The sequence below is a fragment of the Cetorhinus maximus genome, chromosome 9 (assembly GCF_964194155.1).
Source record: "Cetorhinus maximus chromosome 9, sCetMax3.hap1.1, whole genome shotgun sequence".
In the NCBI taxonomy this organism is placed as follows: domain Eukaryota; kingdom Metazoa; phylum Chordata; class Chondrichthyes; order Lamniformes; family Cetorhinidae; genus Cetorhinus; species Cetorhinus maximus.
The window spans coordinates 20189850-20211050 of NC_135887.1; the positions used below are offsets into that span (position 1 = coordinate 20189850).

The 21201-nt window shown below is 40.2% G+C and overlaps 1 protein-coding gene across 2 annotated transcripts in view; it reads left to right on the plus strand.

Annotated features, from left to right (window-relative positions):
- Positions 1 to 18317, plus strand: part of cltcb (clathrin, heavy chain b (Hc)) — an 82311-nt gene extending 63994 nt beyond the window's left edge. The window contains exons 21-34 of one of the 2 annotated variants that reach the window (XM_078548212.1): positions 971 to 1154; positions 1246 to 1438; positions 1612 to 1769; positions 2294 to 2458; positions 2985 to 3092; positions 3423 to 3590; positions 3671 to 3820; positions 4464 to 4595; positions 6703 to 6813; positions 7117 to 7287; positions 8155 to 8376; positions 10907 to 10927; positions 16278 to 16353; positions 17328 to 18317. In XM_078548212.1, coding sequence (XP_078404338.1) covers positions 971 to 1154; positions 1246 to 1438; positions 1612 to 1769; positions 2294 to 2458; positions 2985 to 3092; positions 3423 to 3590; positions 3671 to 3820; positions 4464 to 4595; positions 6703 to 6813; positions 7117 to 7287; positions 8155 to 8376; positions 10907 to 10927; positions 16278 to 16353; positions 17328 to 17449 — 1981 coding nt within the window. In that variant the 3' untranslated portion in view covers positions 17450 to 18317. The remainder of the gene's footprint in view (positions 1 to 970; positions 1155 to 1245; positions 1439 to 1611; positions 1770 to 2293; positions 2459 to 2984; positions 3093 to 3422; positions 3591 to 3670; positions 3821 to 4463; positions 4596 to 6702; positions 6814 to 7116; positions 7288 to 8154; positions 8377 to 10906; positions 10928 to 16277; positions 16354 to 17327) is intronic. The other variant, XM_078548213.1, reaches the window with a different exon arrangement.
- The last annotated feature ends 2884 nt before the right edge of the window (positions 18318 to 21201 follow it).

Sequence of the window (21201 nt, forward strand, 5' to 3'; positions counted from 1 at the left end):
TTTAAGTCCACATCTGTGCTTGCTCTCCTTCAGGAGCAATTCACCTGGTGCCACTCCTCCACATCTGGGAAGTGCATTCCAGAACTTAACTTGTTTTTTAAGTTTTTTTTTTCTTATCACTATTGTTGCTTTTGCCATTACCTTTTAAATCTGGCTTTCAATCCTTCCAATGGAATAGTTTCTTCCTATCTAGTCTGTGTAGACACCTCCAAATCTCCTCAGCCATCTCTTCAAGGATAATAGTCCCAACTTCTCCAATCTAGTAACTGTGGTTCTCATTCTTGTGAAATGTTCCTGCACCCTCTAATGCCTTCATGTCCTTCCTGAGTGTGGTGCCTGAAACAGAACACTACACTCATTGAGGCTGAACCAGATTTTATACAGGTTTAAATAACTTGTATAATTCTATATCGGTAATGCAAGTCCTAGAATGTATCTAGTTTATTGGTTAGTAGATGACCACTAGTACAAACTCTACCTATCACTGGCCCCCTATCGAGCTCACCTGTCCCACCCCCTTCTACTAGCTTATATTTCATCTCATTTCTATGTCTTAGTTCTGATGAAGGGTCATACGGACTCAAAACATCAACTGTATCCTGCTCAGCAGATGCTGTCAAACCTGAGTTTTTCCAGGTATTTTTGTTTTTGTTCTAGATTTCCAGCATCCGCAGTATTTTGCTTTTATCTACATAGTGGCTGACTTTCCTCATCATTAAGCCAGTGGCACTCAGATTATCCTGTAATCATTGTTTAAATCTTCGAATAAAGACACAGGTGGGCTTCTGATTTCCTAATTCACCTCTCTTCAAATTGAGAAAACAGCCCACTATCCTGCACTAGGTGAGGTGCAGAAGAACAACTGTCTATAAAGCCATATGTAGGCAATCTGTTTTGGTGTCCATTTGTGCAATTAAGATACTCTAGCACTATTGTACAAATGCTGCAATTTTCCTCCCCCTCAATCTAGAAATTTGCAGAACCTGCTGATCCTCACTGCTATCAAAGCTGATCGTACACGTGTGATGGAATACATCAATCGTCTGGACAATTATGATGCACCTGACATAGCCAACATTGCAATCAGTAATGAACTCTTTGAAGAGGCATTTGCCATCTTCAGGAAATTTGATGTGAACACATCTGCAGTGCAGGTGAGATGAAATGTGCCAACATGTTGGAGATTTGCTATAGCACCTTGTTTAGTAGTTCAATTACATTGTTTAACGCTGGACTGTACTCTAGGTACTGATTGAACACATTGGAAATCTGGATCGTGCATATGAATTTGCTGAAAGATGCAATGAGCCTGCAGTGTGGAGTCAACTTGCTAAAGCCCAGCTTCAAAAAGAGATGGTTAAAGAGGCCATTGACTCCTATATCAAGGCAGATGATCCTTCATCCTACATGGAGGTTGTAGAAGCAGCCAACAAAAGTGGTAATCTTATACTGCTGCTCTTCACCTGAGTTCTTGTGTACCTTTTCTGATTTCAAATTCTGACTTGGCTTTAAGACCTTAACAGTGAGCTTGTTTACTGTCTACACAATTCTGCATTAATGACTAATGTGAGCATACTGGTTGCCTCTGTACTTATGTTCTGTTCATTTCAGGTAACTGGGAGGATCTAGTTAAGTACCTGCAGATGGCTAGGAAGAAGGCTCGTGAGTCCTATGTGGAAACGGAACTTATTTTTGCATTGGCAAAAACCAACCGCTTAGCAGAGCTGGAAGAGTTCATTAATGGTCCGAACAATGCTCACATCCAACAAGTATGTGTTTTCAATCTTTAAATCGCATTCTGTTTTGCTGCTGATCTGCAGTACAGTCAAAATACATGTGAATCCAAGTTTGAAATTGAAGCAAAAACCATCTTGTTGCTAGAGAGGGTTTGGGAGTAGAAAATGAAAGTGATCAAATCCCTTGACTCAATGGCTGCAGCTAGTGGTAGTGCTATTGGGCTTGGTAGGGATTGAACAACTTATGTGGGTCACTACTTTTTGCCTTGACAACCTCTGCCATTGACGCATCTTGATGGCCTCTTATTTCTCCAATTTAACTTCAGTGACAGGATGCAAGTCTCCTTTTTTCAGTTTGAATTTTCAGAACCAGATAAAAGGGATAGGGATTCTAAGTTAAGCCAAAGGGAAAATTTACTAGTTGGATATTTTCACAACACATCTTGTTAATGTGAAGCCGTTTATTGAATTAGAGCTTGTATGTTGGTGGCACTGGTATTCAGGTTTCTATATTGGTGCTGTTGGAACTGTTCAGTAATGCAAACCTTTGTTCACAGGTTGGTGATCGCTGCTATGATGACCACATGTATGAAGCTGCTAAGCTGCTGTACAACAATGTTTCTAACTTTGGCCGTTTGGCATCAACCCTGGTTCATCTGGGTGAATATCAGGCTGCAGTGGATGGTGCACGCAAAGCAAACAGCACTCGTACTTGGAAAGAGGTACACTTTTTTTTTCCCCCTATGCCTTTCCGGCTTGTACTTGATCACTTAAGATTAAAATCAGGACATCGTGACCCCCCCCCCCCTCTTCCAGTTATATTGCGCAATTGAAAAGTTAAGCTGGCCTCCATGATTGTTGTCTAAAGGCAATAGAGCACTGAGCAGAAGTTAGTTCCCCATGGTGATAGAAGTGAACTGAGCTGGTTACTGTTCTGCTGGGAGAATTGCTTAGATATGCTTTGGGTGAAGTGGTGAATTTTTCTCTCTGAACAGGAATAGAAGCAGAATCGTTAAAATAGCTCCCTGTTTGGATTAGTAACAGTACAAAAATTTAATTTGCCTTTTGGATACAATGTCCAATTTTAAAAAGTGAAGTTGGAAAAGGCTTCCAAGTAACACCCAAGTATTGCTCAAACAAGTTTGCATTTTCCATATCCAGTATCTAGTGAAGTGATTTGTTGAAGTTTGATGTTTGGCTTAAATCTGTTCATGACTCTTAACTCTACTTCTTTTCTGCTGTTTTCAGGTGTGTTTTGCCTGTGTTGAGGGAAAGGAATTCCGTCTAGCTCAGATGTGTGGCCTCCATATTGTTGTACATGCTGATGAACTGGAGGAACTTATTAACTACTACCAGGTAATGCCTGAAATAACCAGGAAATGTAGTCTTGTCACAGATTACAATGTAGCATTAACTTGGTTAAGCAGCTGTTTAATGCTGAAATTTGATTTTTGCCCATCAAAGCTTTGTGGAAGTCAGCCAGCTGAAAAGTTTGCCCGCTGACCTTGTAAAACCGTTCAAAATAGCAGTATGTAAGAATGAACGTTTATTGGATATATTTAAAAATACAGCTAATCAAACTAGTCTGCATAAAACCCATTATGTGCTCATCTTTTGGTGTGTGGATTAAACCTAGAGTAACTTGTTCTGTGCTTGCACTGAGCTCTTAATGTATTCTCTTCACAGGACCGTGGTTACTTTGAGGAACTCATCACCATGTTGGAAGCAGCTCTTGGTCTGGAGCGTGCTCATATGGGAATGTTTACTGAACTGGCTATCCTATACTCCAAATACAAACCACAGAAGATGAGGGAACACCTGGAGCTCTTCTGGTCCAGAGTCAACATTCCCAAGGTAATCTAAATGTGCTCCCATACTTGATCTGGTGGAGCCATGTACTTTCAATTAGTTACTAACTGGCTGTAATTGCACAGGTGTTGAGAGCTGCTGAACAGGCTCACTTGTGGGCAGAGCTAGTCTTCCTGTATGACAAGTATGAAGAGTATGACAATGCCATCATTACCATGATGAACCACCCAACAGATGCATGGAAGGAGGGTCAGTTCAAGGACATCATCACCAAGGTAAGCTTTACTCATCAGGTAGACAGAATTCTTCTGAATGATCCACTCTTAAGTCAGGGGCAAGTCTGTTGTGTGCTATTTACTTTAAATTTATCTTGTGGCTTGAATAAGCTTCTGTGGTACAAGGGACATGTTTTCTTTCCATCTATACCCTGAGTTAAACACACCAATTGTCAGACTAGAATGTACTCCAAAGAAGTGACTTTCAAACTAGCAAAAATAAGGTATTAGTCTTATTATTGATAAAATGCCTTGCATTTCTTGCTCTTGAAGGTAAGTCAACAGATGCACAAAAAGGGATAGAATCAGGCTATGTTTTAAAGACTGGCTGAATCTGGCCAGGTTCCGAAAGCTAATGGTGTGGATTGTTTTTAATACCAGCTCTAACCACTAGGTGACACTAAAGCCACATCTCTTGCACCTTCCTCCAGCCACGAGGTGGCACTTTGTATATGTCCAAGGTGGAAACTGAAAGTTGCACTACATTGAGAGTTTGTGTATATACCATTAGAATTTATTCTAATCCTCCTGTAGATATAGTTGCATAAACACTTGTGAAGTAAATATGCTGAAGCCAAGTTTTGGCTTTTGTCAAGTAAACTTGCTTTCATAAACTGCTAATATTCAAATTTCATTTTCTAAGGTCGCAAATGTGGAGCTCTATTACAAAGCAACACAGTTCTACTTGGAGTTTAAGCCTTTATTACTGAATGACCTACTCATGGTGCTATCCCCTCGCCTGGATCATACACGTGCTGTGAACTACTTTACCAAGGTACTTTAGTTTATGCCAATACAAATAAACAAAACTTCATAAACACATCTGCTAGAGAAGTGACTGCTTTGCCTATACTAATCAAATCATTTGTATAACATTTTTTTTCTAAGCCCGTAGTTGAGAATGCTTCTCACAGCCAAGATTGCAAAAGCAAAATTCTGTCATGCTGGAAACCTGAAACAAAGTGTGGAGGAAAAAGCTTGTTTCCAGCATTTCCTATTAGGGTCTTTTCCTTTCACAACTCCTGTTTCAAAATGGCACTGGTAGCTTTACTAGATTCCAGGGTAAAACATTGTGTACCCTGATTTTTCCCCTGTACCCCTTTGTTAACTGTATCGGATTTGGGTATAGTTCTGCAGCTGTTAGACATTCACTTCAGAGCTGTGGCAAGTACCAGCAGACTGTTTGACCTTTTATGGGGTGTTATGCCTCAGTCCGGTCCTGTTTACTCCATTGCCAATTCCTCCTTGCCCATCTCCCATAAGGAGCAAGAATTCTTGTTTATCCTTACTGATCAAAGAATGGTTGGGTTTTAGTACCCCAATTACCCATCCAGCTGACATCAGCTATTCTGGAACCATAGAAAAGTTATGGTCCAGAAAGAAGCCACTCAGCCCATGTCTGTGCGTGCCAAAGAGAACCTAGCTGCTCAATTTAATCCCACTTTCCAGCGCTTGGTCTATAACCTTACAGGTTACAGCACTTCAGATGCAGATCCAGGTACTTTTTTTTTGTTTCAGCCTCAACCACCAACATGGGCAGTGAATTCTAGACACCCACCTTCAGTGAAGTTTTTCCTCATGTCCTCTCTAATCCTTCTACAAGTCACTTTAAATCTCTGGTAATTGACCCCCTCAGCTAGGGGAAACAAGTCTTTCCTGTCTACCCTTTCTAGGCACCTTATTTTGTACACTTCAATTAAGTCACCCTTTAGCTGCCTGCTTTCTAAGGAAAACGACCCTAGCCTATCCAATCACCTCATTGTTTCCAGGGCTTGAAAATTGCAGCTTTCTTGTAAATCCCCTCTGTATTCTCTGGAGAACAATTGTCCTTCCTGTGATGTGATGACCAGAACTGTGCACAATTCCAGGTGTGGCCTAACCGTTTTATACAGCTGTCATTACATCCTCCTTTTTGTATTCGGTACCTTGCCCAATAAAGGAAAGCATTCCACATGCTTGTCCACCTGTCCTAAAACCTTCAAGGACTTGTGGACGTGCACTCCAAGGTCTGTCACCCCCTCAACTCCTCCTCTCAAACCTCCTGTTTGAGTATTTCCTTGCTTTGTTTTTCCTCCCCAAATGCATTGCCCCTCACTTTTCCAGATTGAATTCTGTTTGCCACTTCTCCACACTCCGCCAAACCATTGATATCATTCTGGAGTCAACAGCTATCCTCTTCACTATCAACTGCATGGCCAATTTTTGTCATCTGCAAAATTCCCAATCATGCCTCCCACATTTAAGTCTAAATCATTATATACAACAAACAGCAAGGGCCCCAACATTAAGCTCTGAGAAACAGATTAACAATTGAATGTGGGACTTTCTGGTCTTAAATGGCTTGGCATGTTATGTAAACTCACATAAGCCAGTAGGGGAGTATGGGTTGAATTGCTAATATCAGATCTTCTGTTTGGCCTGCCCTATAGTGGATGCAATGTGATATAGGTAATGGAAATGTGGGTAAAATTAGGAGCAGCAATAATGACATCTAGGACACTGGGAGACTGTTAATGTGCTTAAGTTAGTTTACAAGAAGGTGGTTAACATTTTGAGGACCAATCCTTCAGAATGTAGTACCTTGAACTGGCTTTGACCAAAAGAACATAGTCACACCTTTACATAGCCCTCTATGTAGCATTGCCATAGAAGTCAACAGGCTCCTGGATACTGGTAGCCCCTAGAGTTCACCTAATAAGCTGGTGATCCTGAATCTCTGTTCCACTGAAATCCTACTTAGCATTGCATGGTGCTATGATTTTTTTCATGAGCAGCTTTAGTGTGGTGTTGATTTGTTTACTTGGAGCATCTGTCCTGTGGGTGGTAAAATTGAGCCTAAATAGGATAGTTGCAAACAAATGAAACTTGTCTTGATTTTTCAGGTGAAGCAGCTGAATTTGGTTAAACCCTACCTACGTTCTGTACAAAGCAACAACAACAAGTCTGTGAATGAATCACTGAATAATCTGTTCATCCAGGAGGAGGACTATCAGGTAGGTGAAACAATCAGTTGTGCTCAGTGAGCAGCATTTTTAGCACCCCTGTTTTGAGCGCTTATGACAAAGTTGCAGTGTAAAAATTAATTTTAATTAAGGTGTGGAACAATTTTTAATGAACCTGTAGATATAGGAATTCCTAAAGTGTCCGCTTTACCCTATGCTAAGTTAATGGAGTTGATCCTGGTCAATTCAATTCCTGCAGCTTCTATGCAGGTAGATGTGAACAGCCTTTTGTTTAGGAGTGAGATGCATTTATCTGTCTGCTTATACTGAAAGGTAAATGTTCTTTTTACATAGGCTCTTCGCACATCTATAGATGCATATGACAACTTTGATAATATCTCCCTGGCTCAGCGGCTTGAGAAACATGAGCTGATTGAGTTCCGACGAATTGGTGCGTATCTGTTCAAGGGCAACAACCGTTGGAAGCAGAGTGTGGAGCTATGCAAGAAGGACAGGCTGTACAAAGTAAGATAATCTTCACTGCTTTAGTGTTAATTATGATCACCACCTGTTGCTTGTATCTTCCTGGGGTTGAGCTCAAAACAATCCTAGATGGACTGGAGTGCCAGTATGCACTACACTCATTAGAAGCATCAGACTACTCGAGCAGTCTGGCAAGCTCCTAGTCACTGCCCCACATGACTGGAGGATTAAATAGTTTCTACTTTTCAGTCACCTTGGTGCTATTAAACTTCAAAATTTATTAACTTTTGCTATTTCATTTGTATCAAACTGAAAGCTGATATTTTGGAATCTGCCTCATGAAAGAACATGATGCATAGCATGCATCACTATTTGAAGCACACTTCCGTAGTTTAGATATCAATCAAACTAGGCAATTGTAGCTGCATTTTATATTTAAAGGTATAAAAGTATTTTCACATTTTGAATCAGGGGTGCAATGAATGGAATGGCAGAGGGTGACCTGAGGGACCTAGATGTCTGGACATATACCAAAGTACTTAATGTATGTACTTTGCCAGACCTCACTTAGTTCTGGTCACATGCCATGAGCTGGTGTGCCAATAAATGGAGGATATAAGGATTACAACAAATGCTAGTGCTGTTCCTCCCATATGGAAGATGCACATCAATTGGGCTGCATAATTCAATGCTGGCTTTTCTATTGTAAGAGTGAGCTATGCATGTAGAATAACTATATGCATGCAATTGGTGCACATCCTTGCAATATAGAATAAACAAGCATACATCTGCCACTGAACTTGTTTGGGTGGGGGGATTTGGTGATGAGTCACTATGTAAATTTTAAAGTCAGTCAGCTCTTGAGTGCAGTGTAAGGTATTACCCTTTTTCTTATCTTGTGTTTTTTAGGATGCTATGCAATATGCGTCCGAGTCCAAGGATACTGAGCTAGCAGAGGAATTGCTGCAGTGGTTCCTTGAGGATGGGAAGAATGAGTGCTTTGCTTCCTGTCTATTTACATGTTATGACCTGCTGAGGCCAGATGTTGTGCTTGAGCTCTCTTGGAGGCACAACATTATGGATTTCTCCATGCCATACTTCATCCAGGTGATGAGGGAGTATCTCTCAAAGGTATGTGACCAGCATGCTGAAGTAAGCTTGAAGGAGGTTGATGTAGCTTCAAGGAGCATACCTTCTTGTGTTAGAGGCTCTACTGTCTGCAGTAACCACTATAGCTCAAACATCAGACAGTAGTCAAATGGTTTATAGTGAGGTTTTGCTATGGAGATTAGAACTTTGAAGTCTACAGTACACTAGTACAGTTTAACTGGCAACTCAAGAAAGAAGTTGCTGTTTTGTTGCTCATGTCAACCCAATGGTTGGAAAAGTATGGTTAATCCTAGACTAGTAGGTCTAGTAAAATTCCTGCTGAAGATTACTGGATTATTGCCAGTAGCTCATCTACTGGTTATCCAGAATAAGTTACTATGGTTAACTCAGATTAAAATTGAGCACTAACTCTGGTCCTCATGTTCCCTATTCTCCCATTCTTGTTAAATTTTAATTTTTTTCCCTAACTAATCCCTTCTTCCACCCCACCACTTAGCATTCTAAATCTTGTCCGTTTCCTCTGACCATCCACTCTAGGACAAGTTTAGGAAAGTTCTTAACTCGAACCATTTGACAGTCCAAATTTTGGCCTTGCTGCATCGCAAATGTGGCCAGGCCAATCTGCCAAGTGCTGGGCTGCTGAGTTTGCTCAACCACCTCATGCTTAATGGCTAACACACAAGAACTTTGATGCTAAAGTCCCTGCATTTCAGTTAAATATTTAAACTCCTAAATTATATTTAAACTTAAATTTTACTAATTGAAAGTAATCTGGCTAGCACTATAGGCTCTTTGCTTTGAAAAATTCCATTTGTGACTTTATTTGTCTCCAGTTAAACCCCCTTTGAATGCATTACTGTGCACACTCCCTTTTTTTGTATATATTAAAATTGGTTCTAGACTATAGCAGTTACTACAAGATTGCAGATGAACAGTCCTGATTTTTAGAAACTTTGTGCTGGCTGTTAGCCAGGAGACCTGTCTGAATATTCTGCAGCACCATAAAACTGTTCATTTACAATGTGATACTGTTTTGGCCATGTCTCCAGTGACAAATAAGTGGATGCCAGATATTACATTAAATTGCTGACCAATAACTGGAGACTAAGCAGGTTTTGTACTTGCAGAACTAAACCAAACAACTTGTTCAAGGACTTGTGCTTCTAGGACCCTTGTTGGAGAGTTGTTATCCTTTTATATTTTTCCTGTCCTACTTTGAACAGTGCGCTGATGTTACACTCACTGCTCTTGAGGGACGATCATTTTCCTTGGTAATGTTAAACAAAGTTTGATTAGCTTAACTAATGACTTGGCTCTCAGCCTTGTATTGAGTGTCTTGCCATAATTGTGCTTTTTTTGGGGTGTGACAAGAATTATGCTATAGTTGAGGATTCTGGTAGTGACAACTAAGTGAATTTGTATGGAATGGGATTCCATAAGTGAGTGTTCTCAAACTTTGGTTTGGGTATTTGGAATTGTCAACTGCTGTTTAGACAGCACCAAAAAGTTAATAAAATGTCCCCAAACATGGGCGTGTGATTTGAGGGCATTCTCTGTATAGTTCGTGCTGTACTTTAATGAAACTTGGTCTGAATAGCAGTTCTCGAATTGAATCACATCAGATGCTGAAGCTGCTAAAATTGTGACAGCAAGAAACTGAGTTGGCAACAGACTTTTTATCAGGTTCCTCTACTTGCACCTGCAGCACTTTGTTTACACTAATGCCTTATCTAATGACCTTGCATTCCTGGCCAACTTTTCTGTGCAGAGTTATGATCTTTTAATATGCTTGCAGTGTCTTATTTTGATATTTAATTGTTTTTCTGTACCTGTTGCAAGCTACCTTTTTTGCTTGCAGATGAATGGCATAATAAAATTTAGGTTTGGAATCTAATTCAATTTGCAGCCAGTATAAATTTAAGTTCCATGTAGAAGGGTTGGCCACATTTTTTAAGCTATTCTAGTTAGTAATGGCTATAATTGGGGCAACACTTCATTTCTGCATCTTAGTATGCTGGACTTTGGGATGAGCAGTACTTTCTGCTGTACATTGAAGCAAAGATTTGCTAATTGTCCCTTTTTTACCTTGGTAATGGTCAATTTTAGTCAATTCATGCAACTTAACATCTATCTAGAGAAGTTGGTTAGTTTGGGAAATGGTAACTTCTAAATATGTAGGTTTCAGTGTAGTCATACAATCCCAAAATTAGGTATGGGATACTGAAGCCTTAGAAGCTGCACAGTTTAATTAGTGGAGTATGATGTTTGGATTAGGTTTTTACTTCAGTAAAACAATTGTAAAAGATGGAAGCTTGGTATTGAATTACTTTTTTACAAATTTTATTCTGCCATCATTCATCTGTATGTTTGTCCTTCCTGATGTTTTGTAGTACACAATGCTGCTATTTACTGTTCCCTCCCCCTTTTCCATCTCCCCTTCCTGTTCTGGGTTTTCCTTCCTTGACTTTTGCTCCTTTTGCTGTTTTCTACCTGCTTTATTGTGCTGGATGAGTTTGGATTCTAAGCTGCTACCCTCTGAATTCCCTTGCAGGTTGATGAAATAAAGAAAAAGGTGAAAGTTGACTCAATTTCCATCTTAATTCTGGAGACTGAAACTCAGGATATCTGCATGAATTGTTTCCTTCCCATCTTACACTGCTGCTTTTTAATTCCACTAGATCCACTGCAAATCCTTTCGAGCAGAGTTAGAGCAGTTGAAGTGTTTAGTGAGGACTTTCATAGTGACCCTTTAAGTCACTGGCAGGAATTGGCAGGTGGCCATATGGTGACTGGTTCACAATCTCTGCCATTCAGAATTTAAAACTGAACTTGTTTTTGCTGCTCTTTTAACTTTTATAGTATAATACAACAGTGGAAAGTTTTCAATGTGAGTAAGATGCAAACTGCCTTGCCTCCTCCAGAGGATTGTGAACCAGCTTATGATCTAGTTCTGTTACTTTCTGACAGACATGAGGCAGTTTGAGGGGTTTCATGATGGGACCTGTTCCCCCACACTGTTTCTCATTAAGTTAGTCCCTGTGGTGCCTCTGCTCCAATACTGGCTTCTGCCAAGTGTTTTCAGGGTAAAGAAAGAGCTCTTCATCTCAGGTGCTCTTCATGTTCAGTCTAATGTCCCAAGTTTAAGAGGTGACGACTGATCAGCTAGAGTTATAACGCAACATCAAGGGGTTTAACTTGTGCCACAGCCAAGTGGCTCAACAGGGTGAAAATAATTTCCACAGGGACTTTTGGGGCAAGTGGGCAGCAGTGTTGTGGGTACAGCCATTCAGTAGCCCCCTCCCAGCCACTGTGTGTGTGAAAAACGGGTAACTGAACTGCGGTGTGTTTGTTTAACACTTGAGCATGTGCAACTCCATTTGCAAAGGGAATCACGTTTGAGGCCATGAAGCATTTCTGCTTGGCTGCGTGTATGCTTTTGAAGAGCCTGTTTGGCAGAACCATCTCGGGGGCCATTTTTTTTGCTTCAGTACTTTTGCCTCTTTTTCATGCACACAAATGCTAAAAATGAGACATCAGCATGTTTTTCTCTATCAAAACTGCAGTTTGCTGGCTGTAGTTTATGGAAAAGCCTTTGTGCTGCAGTTCCTGTTCTGCATTTTCTTACTAACTGCTTTCAACAAGGGGGTATGTAAAGAATTTTAAGCTGTTTCATGCAGATCAGTTTAAAACACTAATTTTATGCAACACATTCTAGCCCCACAGTGAGTTGATGCTTGCAATTATGCTTTATGCTTCCTCTAGTCTTGTTGTGGCTGTTGGACATGTACAAAATATTCTCTTGGGCAAAGCATTGTCCATAAAAAGTTTAATTTTTAGGGTGGATTTTGAGGTTTGTTCACTCTTGCAGCTTAGGTATGGTGTACAATTAAGTATTGATTCCTTTGAATTCAATGAGGAAGAATAATCTAGAAATGTCTCCTAAATGGCTAGGCATATTGAGGATAGGTGAAGTCATGTTTTGGTATAATAGCTGAAATTAGCAGTTCATTTCCCCCCTCCCATGTGTTCATGGTAATATTGGCCCACTGGGGAGTTCTCAAGTACTGAGACCTCTCTTTCACCCCCTCCCCCTCACTAAGAAGGGAAATTGCCATGAATTTAGTGGCTAACTGTAGCATTAGTTTTGGGTTGTCTGTAGAAGGCACTTTGTGCACTGAATGAAGGTGGGAGTAGAATATGGAGGTACACTTAATGTTCACTGATGCAGTATGTGCACTTAATGCCCCATTTTAATTAAGTTTAACTTTAAACATTAAACCTTTAACTACATCATTTCAACTAAACTAATACAGCTAACCAAAATAGGTGTGCAGGAAGGAGCACAGACTGCATAATGTCATGATTCCTGAATAGAATTTTTCCATATCCTGTGATGCAGGTTGAAGGTTTCCTTTTAACTGACTCAGTTGTGAATTTTAAACCAGAATTTATCCTATAGTTTTTAAATACAAGTCTTAAAAACAGGTTGCCATGAAATACACTCATGTTAAAACTGTAATCCAGGCCATGTTCAGACTAAACTGCCTTATGCTGAACAAATATTCCGCCTCCTGTGTGTTGGAATGAGCTTCTCTGAGCTTCTCCCATTGAAATCACTTGATTTTGGCAATCTGAGTTACACTTTGGGTTTGGATTATTTCATCCTCAAAGACTGTCCCAATAGAAACATTGTCTGACCCTCAAGTTCATTGGCATAGATTGCATAGATTCTTGGATTTTTTTGATTAAATTTGGTCATAATGTTGCTTTTAATGAGTTACAAGGTTGTCTTGTTACTTTTAATGAGTTACAAGGCGATTTAATGGTGTGAAGTGATAACTTTAACAAGAATACACTTATGCTGGTTAGTCCCAAGTGTCAATGCAACTTTAACATGGTATTTACAATCCCTCAAGATTTGAGGAGAATGTCAGCTTTTAAAACTGCTGTAAGAGCTGTGTTGAGGGTTTGCAAGGTTTTGAGTTCATAGTTTATTTTCACTGGTTGACAAGGGGGCAGAATTTTGTGCTTTTCACAAGAGGATTGTGTAGTAGAGACATTTTCAGAAAGGAATAGGATAAGTTTGGAAAGGGAAGAATACAAAGCTGCAGGGAAAAGAGATTAAATTGTTCCCGTTTGGCCACTCAATAGGCAAAGATGTGAATTTTTATAACAAGTCACCATTAGCTTGCTCAGAAGTTGGTTCATGCTATAATACCACAATTTTGCCCCATGCTACTAGCTTCATTTGATAGCTTGTTCTGGATCTGCCTTTCAGCTAATTTCTCTGCATACCTCTGACTAATGCAGTAATATGTTAATATTAACAAGCATGAGGGCAGGAGACCATTCAATGGATGAAGTCCAGGTGCAAATATTGCATGCAACAGTTAATAAGCATTTCTATATCCTGTGATCTAGCTCTTACTAACAGCTTGAGTCTTTGCATAGGTACGTTTGAAATCTTTGTTATTTTAACACTACTTGAACCTTAAAGGATTAAGCAGTTTTATGGTTTGGGTTATGAAGGCAGATTTGCCGAGTGGCAAGGTCCTTCTTGAGTTAGCTGCTGTCCTGAGGAGCGGGAATGCTACAATTGTTCATTGCCCTTTGCCACACAAGGGAGGCTGCCATTAACCAGGGCACTTGCTCCTGATGACTGTCCATTTGAGCTCTGTTGAAAATGTGTAGGCCTCAATAGTGCTTTGCTGTATTGACCACACTTCCTGTTGTTAAGCTTATATGTGAATGGTCACTTGAATGACCAACAGTAGTAAGAATTGGGGCAATGAGCATGAACCTTCCGTGATCTCTGTAGCCACTAACCTTTAAAGAAATTTGAATTTCTAGTTGAATGACCTGACGAGATTTCATGTTTTTAAGAACTTTCAAACTTTATAACAAATGACTTGAATACTATTGACTAAACACTTACTTTTGGTAGACAACTTAAACTACAGAGATTCCCCATTTAACTTTTAGCCTGACTGGAAATCTCCTACATGTTGCACTGCCCATTAAGTGTAGACTTTATTCTTGGCTCCTGATGGCTGGTTTCTGTTCTACTTTCCCAGTGTGTACTGATTCCAGAACTGACCTTGACTGAGGGTTACGCTGGATTCTTTCCCTCTAGCCCAAGCTAGGTGAATCTTCCAGCCTCCTTTTGAAAGTCCTGTCAAACTTGGTTTCTTCAGTCTGAGCGCAAGTTCCACCTGTATTTTGTGGTGAGCAACTTGTCAGCATTTTGCTGCTTCAAGTACAAGACAGAGCAAGATAGAGACAGCCAGTCTCTCAGATGAACATTGACCACCTACAAACAGACTGCCAGCTCTGATATTCATGGATTTGGAGGGAAACCTGAAATCTGATCTCAAATGGCTTTCTGCCCCTCCCCTGCTGTTTTGAAGCATATCCATGTATCTATGTAGAAATGCTAAAAGGATCTTCGATTCCAACTCCTTGCACCTCAGAAGTAGATGGATAGTTTACAACATAACTATTTTTACAGCCCAATATCTCTAACATCTGAGACTTTGGGAGACTCTGAGTCTAATTGTGATATACTGACCTACTTCCTTTGTCTCCAAGTATAAATGTCTTGTACCTCAGTAAGTTAGAGAGCCCTCTAACCCTTAGGCAAACTTCAGAACACATCATATGATCCTCTTTTACCAAATTTAAAGCTAAAGTCCTAAAATATACCTTACTCTAACATTTAACATAGCACTAGAGGACATTGGCTACTACATTTGGAAGGGAAATTGATTCTGGATTTTCTTTAAGAAGGAAAATTAGAGCTGTGTAGTTCTAAATTTAAAGTTAAAGATCTTAAGTTCATGTACTCTACCAAAAAGGACTATTCACAGAGGATATTCTTGCTTCATGCAGTTCAACCTGGATTGCACAATGATGGCTTGTATTCATGCCCCAAGAGATTGGGGATATAGGATGTGGTCAAATGGATTCTGTTACTGCCTTACTAGGTGTGCTCTTGAACTATTATTGAATAACTCAGCATAGGTGCAAAGCTCTGACTCGAGTTTTGTCTCCCTTGCATTGGAAGGAATAATCAATGCTGCTATATGCACAGGTTTGAGGCCTTGTGGATACATTGTACAATTGCTTTCACAGGAACATCTGCTTTAAGAAAAAGCTGGTTCTCTTCCCTAGTCCCCTCAGGTTATCTGCAACTTTAAAAAAAAAATCTAACTTGGTGGCTGGCCCTTTTATGGAACTGGGTATAAATGAGGTGAGAATATCCTGGCACATCCCTTGATAGCAATAGGTGCTTGGTGTATGAAAGTCATTGATTTTTGTAGCTTTTTGGCATGTGGCTTAGATGTTCCCAATCCAAAAGCCATTGCTGCTACTTGGTTAATTGGAAACATCAAAGTAATTACGTTGAATTAACATGTCTTGTTTCCCTTTTCTCTACTGCACACCTCCCTCATCTTCACCCATCCCACCCAAATCTTGCCTACTGAAAGTGAAAACAAGCGACCTGCTCCAAATGTTCCTCAAATGACTTTTTCTTGATACCACAGGTGGAGGCTTCAATATAGTTCCAAAAGCCCTGCATGTTGGTGTTGCAATTTACTATTAATGAAGTGTATGAATTACCCTTCTGATAATTAAAACGCTTGCCCAGTAGTTGTAGAGAATGCAACATTCTGGCCTTCACTCTTGGTGTCTTAAAAATCAGCTGACTCCAGAAATTGAGCAGTAAACTGAACTAATCAGCTTTACCATACTTTAGACATTTAAAACTTGAGTTGTTGTTTGTATTGCAATCCATTGAATGGTCACTTGTTCCCTGATTTGGAAATTTCTAACAATTTTAAGCATTTGTAAGGCTTTTCCTTCTGATCAGCAGTATCTCATCAGTGTGAGACAAGTGACTGGTAATTGTTTTGGTTTTGCAGGTGGATAAATTGGACATATCTGAATCGCTGAGGAAAGAGGAGGAACAGGCTACTGAGACGACACCCATTGTTTATGGTCTGTATTGTTTGACAGCATTCACATTTTGGTGCACTCTTAATGGCCATTGGTTAAAAATTGAAATTCCATATTTCTGGATTTCAATAAATTGAGCACAAGTGCTGCAACTTACAAATTTGATAAAGCAGGAAGCTTTGTTCCTTAGGAACAAAGGTACTGGATCAAAGTGGTGCAGGAAGACACCAGTCCTTGTCTTAAATGCTAACGTGTAGGTATAAGTGGCACTTGGACTGTGAGCACAGGTTAAAAGTCTGATTAGAGGTCATAAACTTCCCTTCCCCCACAGCTGATTATTTTTAGACCAATTAACATTGAACTTCAAATTAAGTGAAATCATGGGTTTAATAGCAATGACCTCTGGACCAAGTTGTAACTACTGGGTTTCAGTTCATTGCATAAGCTTAAATGTTGCCCCACAACTTTAAACTCCAATCCTAATGACATGTCAGATGGCACCACCTTGCACATCAGTGAAAGATCACCCATGTTGAAGCACTTTAGTGTCAGCAGCACTAACCTGTTGCTCAGTCTTAATTCATTAGCTAGCTTCCAGCACCCATGACATTCGTCATCTACACTGAACCTAAGAATACAAGGCAAGTCCGAAAGGTTGGTCTAGTGAACTGTTGGATGCTTTTGACAGTACAAATGGGCATAATATAAACATTTGTCTCAACTATGCACTGCCATTCACTGTTTAATCCAACATTTTGAAGGGGCCTAAATATTTGTAATTGTTTTCTGGCTGAGGTAATATCATTTTGCAGTGGAGACGTGGCTTGCTACAGTAGATATGATAGTAAAAAGCTGGAATTTTGTTACCTCTTATTCAACTCTGTACAACGCTTTCCTGCAATTAAGAGCATGTAGATCTCTATAATCTGCAGAAAGTGGATGCTTTGAAGTTCTTCTTAGGGCACTTGTAGTCCCCTCAACCTGGAAATGCACTAACTTTTTTTTCTCCTCTGCAGGTCAGTCACAACTCATGTTGACAGCAGGACCCAGTGTAAACGTCCCTCCACAGGCAGCCTATGGCTACAGTTACGGTGCCCAACCATATGCTCAACCTGGCACATATGGGTATAGTATGTAAGGCAAAAGTTCCCAAGTTACCCACCTGCTCAGCATCTGCCAGTTTCCCTCCATCTCGCAACAGGGAAGAGAAAGCAAAGCTCTTTATTGTATGTCATGAAGGACTTCAGTCTTTTTTGTTTTTCTAGTTCTGAATGTTTGGATCACAGCTGTCTAACTCATCCCTCACATTCCATGTTAATTAGATTGTGATTTTTCTTTTTTTTTGAAGGGGAATGGTTGTCGCATTTAAAGCTCTTGGTGCGAGCTCATGTCCTGCAATACAGTCTGTTTGTAAAGATTTGCACTCTAGTGAGACAATACTTTGATGTAGTATCTCCCAACTGTGTGAGCAGCTTGTGGGCTGTATAAAAAAAATAAAGCAGTAAATCTCATTGTATTCATAAAAGTTATGATAGAAGTTGAGTACAGGACTTGGCTGCTTATCTGATATGTTAAGCAACAAAAACACTAATCACAGTGCACCCAACACCATGATCTGAAAGTTGGAAATTTAGTTCTGTATAAAAAAAATTGTTTGAAGGCATAAAAGTTCATCTGACTTATTGATTTAAAACTTGGACTCTTCCCAATCTATGCAGGCTCTTTAAAACCATGTAGAGGTTTTTAAAGTTTCTACTACAACTGTTCACTCCCTCGTGGTTAAGGATGGCCTCTTGTGCTAATATACAGTGCTGATGTGGGACCATTGTTTTGACAAACTCCCTGAACCCAGTCTGTGTTTCCAACCCTGTGCTAAGGTCTTGCATTTACTGGATATTGTGGTGTGTTAGGTCACTGTTTTTGAGTGTACAGAATAAAGAATTAAACTGTCCTGTCAGTTTTGTGCAATTTGAAAGCAGATTGGAAATAAAAATAACAGGACTATGGATTTCTGCTGATTGTGTCCTTTTGTTTCGTTTTATCACTAGAATCATGACCCTTATTTGATAATGGAACAGGAAGAAAATGGAACTCCAGCTTAAAGTCCTAGTAAACAATTAAGATGTTCACATGGGACACTGGTGTCAGTTAAAGCTCTATTGAATTCAGTAACTTATGTGCCTGTATCTCAGTTAAATTATTTCTCAAGCAGTCTATAGGATAAGGAGGCTTGTACCTTGTATATGCTGTCTCCTAACTAAAACTTGGAAAAGTGTTGAGTTTAAACCTGCATCTGAGAAAATGCCCTCATGTAGATAGACATTCTGAACCAAATTTATGTTGCCACTAGTGCCATGTAGTTGCCCTAACTTTCCAGTTTATCTCAGCCAGCGTAGCTGCCTTCAAAAGATGCAGTTCCATGGCCAGTGGGTGCCTACCATCCTTGAGCCCATTTCTTGTCCAGCAGAATTCAATTTGCATATAATCCTGTTCATGTGCACATTTGATGTGAAGAGTGGCAGGCCCGTCTTCCTTATCCCAGCCAGCTGAAGCTTGGGCATGACATTCCTGACACTGCACCTTTAGCCTTGTATCTTGGGTGGGACCATTCTTGTGCATGCATTAAATCTCAATTTTTCATAGTCATTTTATAAGCAATATGAAATCTTGACTCAAAAAAACAAATGCTGGAAAAACTCAACAGGTCTAACAATTTGTGGAGAAAGAAGCAGTTAATGTTCTATTGCTGCTTTTTGTCAATTGATATTAAAATCTGTAGTTGTGCCATAACACTGACTTAAGTATGCCAAACAAAACACTATCCTTTTCTGAGAACTTGATAGACACCTGCCCTCAAGCTCCCATCCTGCTTGTGCTGGTTTGCTTCCCTTATTCTGCTCTGAATACTCTCCGCTCCTAACCTTGCCTGAATATTGTACCAAACTTGAGCTAAAATCTCCCCACTTCCTCTCCTATAACACTTCATCCAACTGGTAGCCTTCTCCTTTCATGCAGATAGCTCCCTATCCTCCTTCGCCCCAAGCTCTTGTTCGTAGGAAAATAATTTTGGGAAGCTAGTAAGTTGATTTTAAAAATTGAAAAGTGGTTGTTACACCTTTTCACAGTTAGTGGCTAGGGTAGATGACAGGCGGTGCATGTTTGTTTAGGAGTGATACTTGAAACTCAAAATATTTTGATTAGTCGGTGCTCCCTGATGGGGACTTGGCCCTGATCTGTTTTCACTTGTATCGTTATCTCAGTCAGTCTCATTATTAAACATTAATCTGATCAAGGAAAGAAACACCCTGTTTAATATTTCAGTGGCAAATGATTAATAATCTATCAAAAAACCACTGCAATGTGAACACAGCTGCTGAGCTCTTCCATGTGAAATGTGGGGGCTTGGGAACACTTGGTTGATTATATGAAGAGGAGCAAAAGCTGCTTTGCTTACTTTATTAAAATGCATTTGATAAACTCTAAAACTGATTACATAGTGGACATAAAATTTGATTTTTACTGGATTTCCACTACACACCTTTGTGCATCCTATGCCCAGCAATTAAACTCATGATTTGATAAAGTTGGGAGGAGGCTCAAGCGGAGTTATAAACTCTGACACGGATTGGTTGGGCTGAAAGGTGCAAAGAGTTTGTAATAAAAAATAGAAACAGAAAATAGGAGCAGGGTAGGCCATGCAGCCCTTCGAGTCTGCTCCGCCATTCATTATGATCATAGCTGATCATCAAACTCAATAGCCTGCTCCTGCTTTCTCCCCATACCCTTTGATCCCAAGAGCTATATCTAACTCCTCCTTGAAAGCATACAATGTTTTGGCCTCAACTACTTGCTGTGGTAGTGAATTCCACAGACTCTCCACTCTCTGGGTGAAGAAATTTCTCATCTCAGTCCTAAATGGTCTGCCCTGTATCCTCAGATTGTGACTTCGAAGTAGTTAGTGAGCATTCAGTGTATAATCATTGTCAGGCTTGCAGAAAATCCATTTCAATATTGTTTCCAATGGCTGAAGGGTTAATAACTAGAGGGCACAAGGTGACAATGTTCATCATTCGTGACTCCTCAGATACTGAATATGTCTGTGCCCTTTTACAGCAAGACTTGGACAATAGACATGTTTGTGCTGATAAGTGACAAGGAACATTCATGCCACACAAGTGCCAGGCAATGACATTCTCCAACAAGAGAGAATCCAACCATCTCCTCATGACATTCAATGGCATTACCATTTCTGATTTCTCCCATTATCAACATCCTGGGGATTACCATTGACCAGAAACTGAACTAGATCAGCCATATAAATACTGTGGTTACAAGAGCATGTCAGAGGCTAGGAATTCTGTGGAGAAGAACTCACCTCCTGATTCCCCAAAGCCTGTTCACCATCCACAGGGCACAAGTCAGGGGTGTGTTGGAATACTCTCCACTTGCCTGGATGAGTGCAGCTCCAACAACACAAGAAGATCCACATCATTCACGACATAGCAGCCTGCTTGATTGGTATTCCATCCACCACCTTCCAACATTCACTCCACCACTGATGCCCAGTGGCAGTAGCATGTACCATCTACAAGATGCTCTGTAGCAACCCACCAAGGCTCCTTTGACAGCACCTTTTCAAACCTGTGATCTCTACCACCTAGAAAGACCAGGGCAGAACCACCTGCAAGTTCCCCTCTGAGCCACACATCATCCTGACTTGGAGCTATATCGCCATTCTTTCATTGTTGCCGGGTCAAAATCCTGGAACTCCCTACCTGCACTGAGTGTACCTATATCACCAGAGGTTCAAGAAGGCGGTTCACCACCACCTGCTCAATGGTAATTAGGGATGGGCAATAAATCCTGACCTAGCCAGTGACTCGCACACCC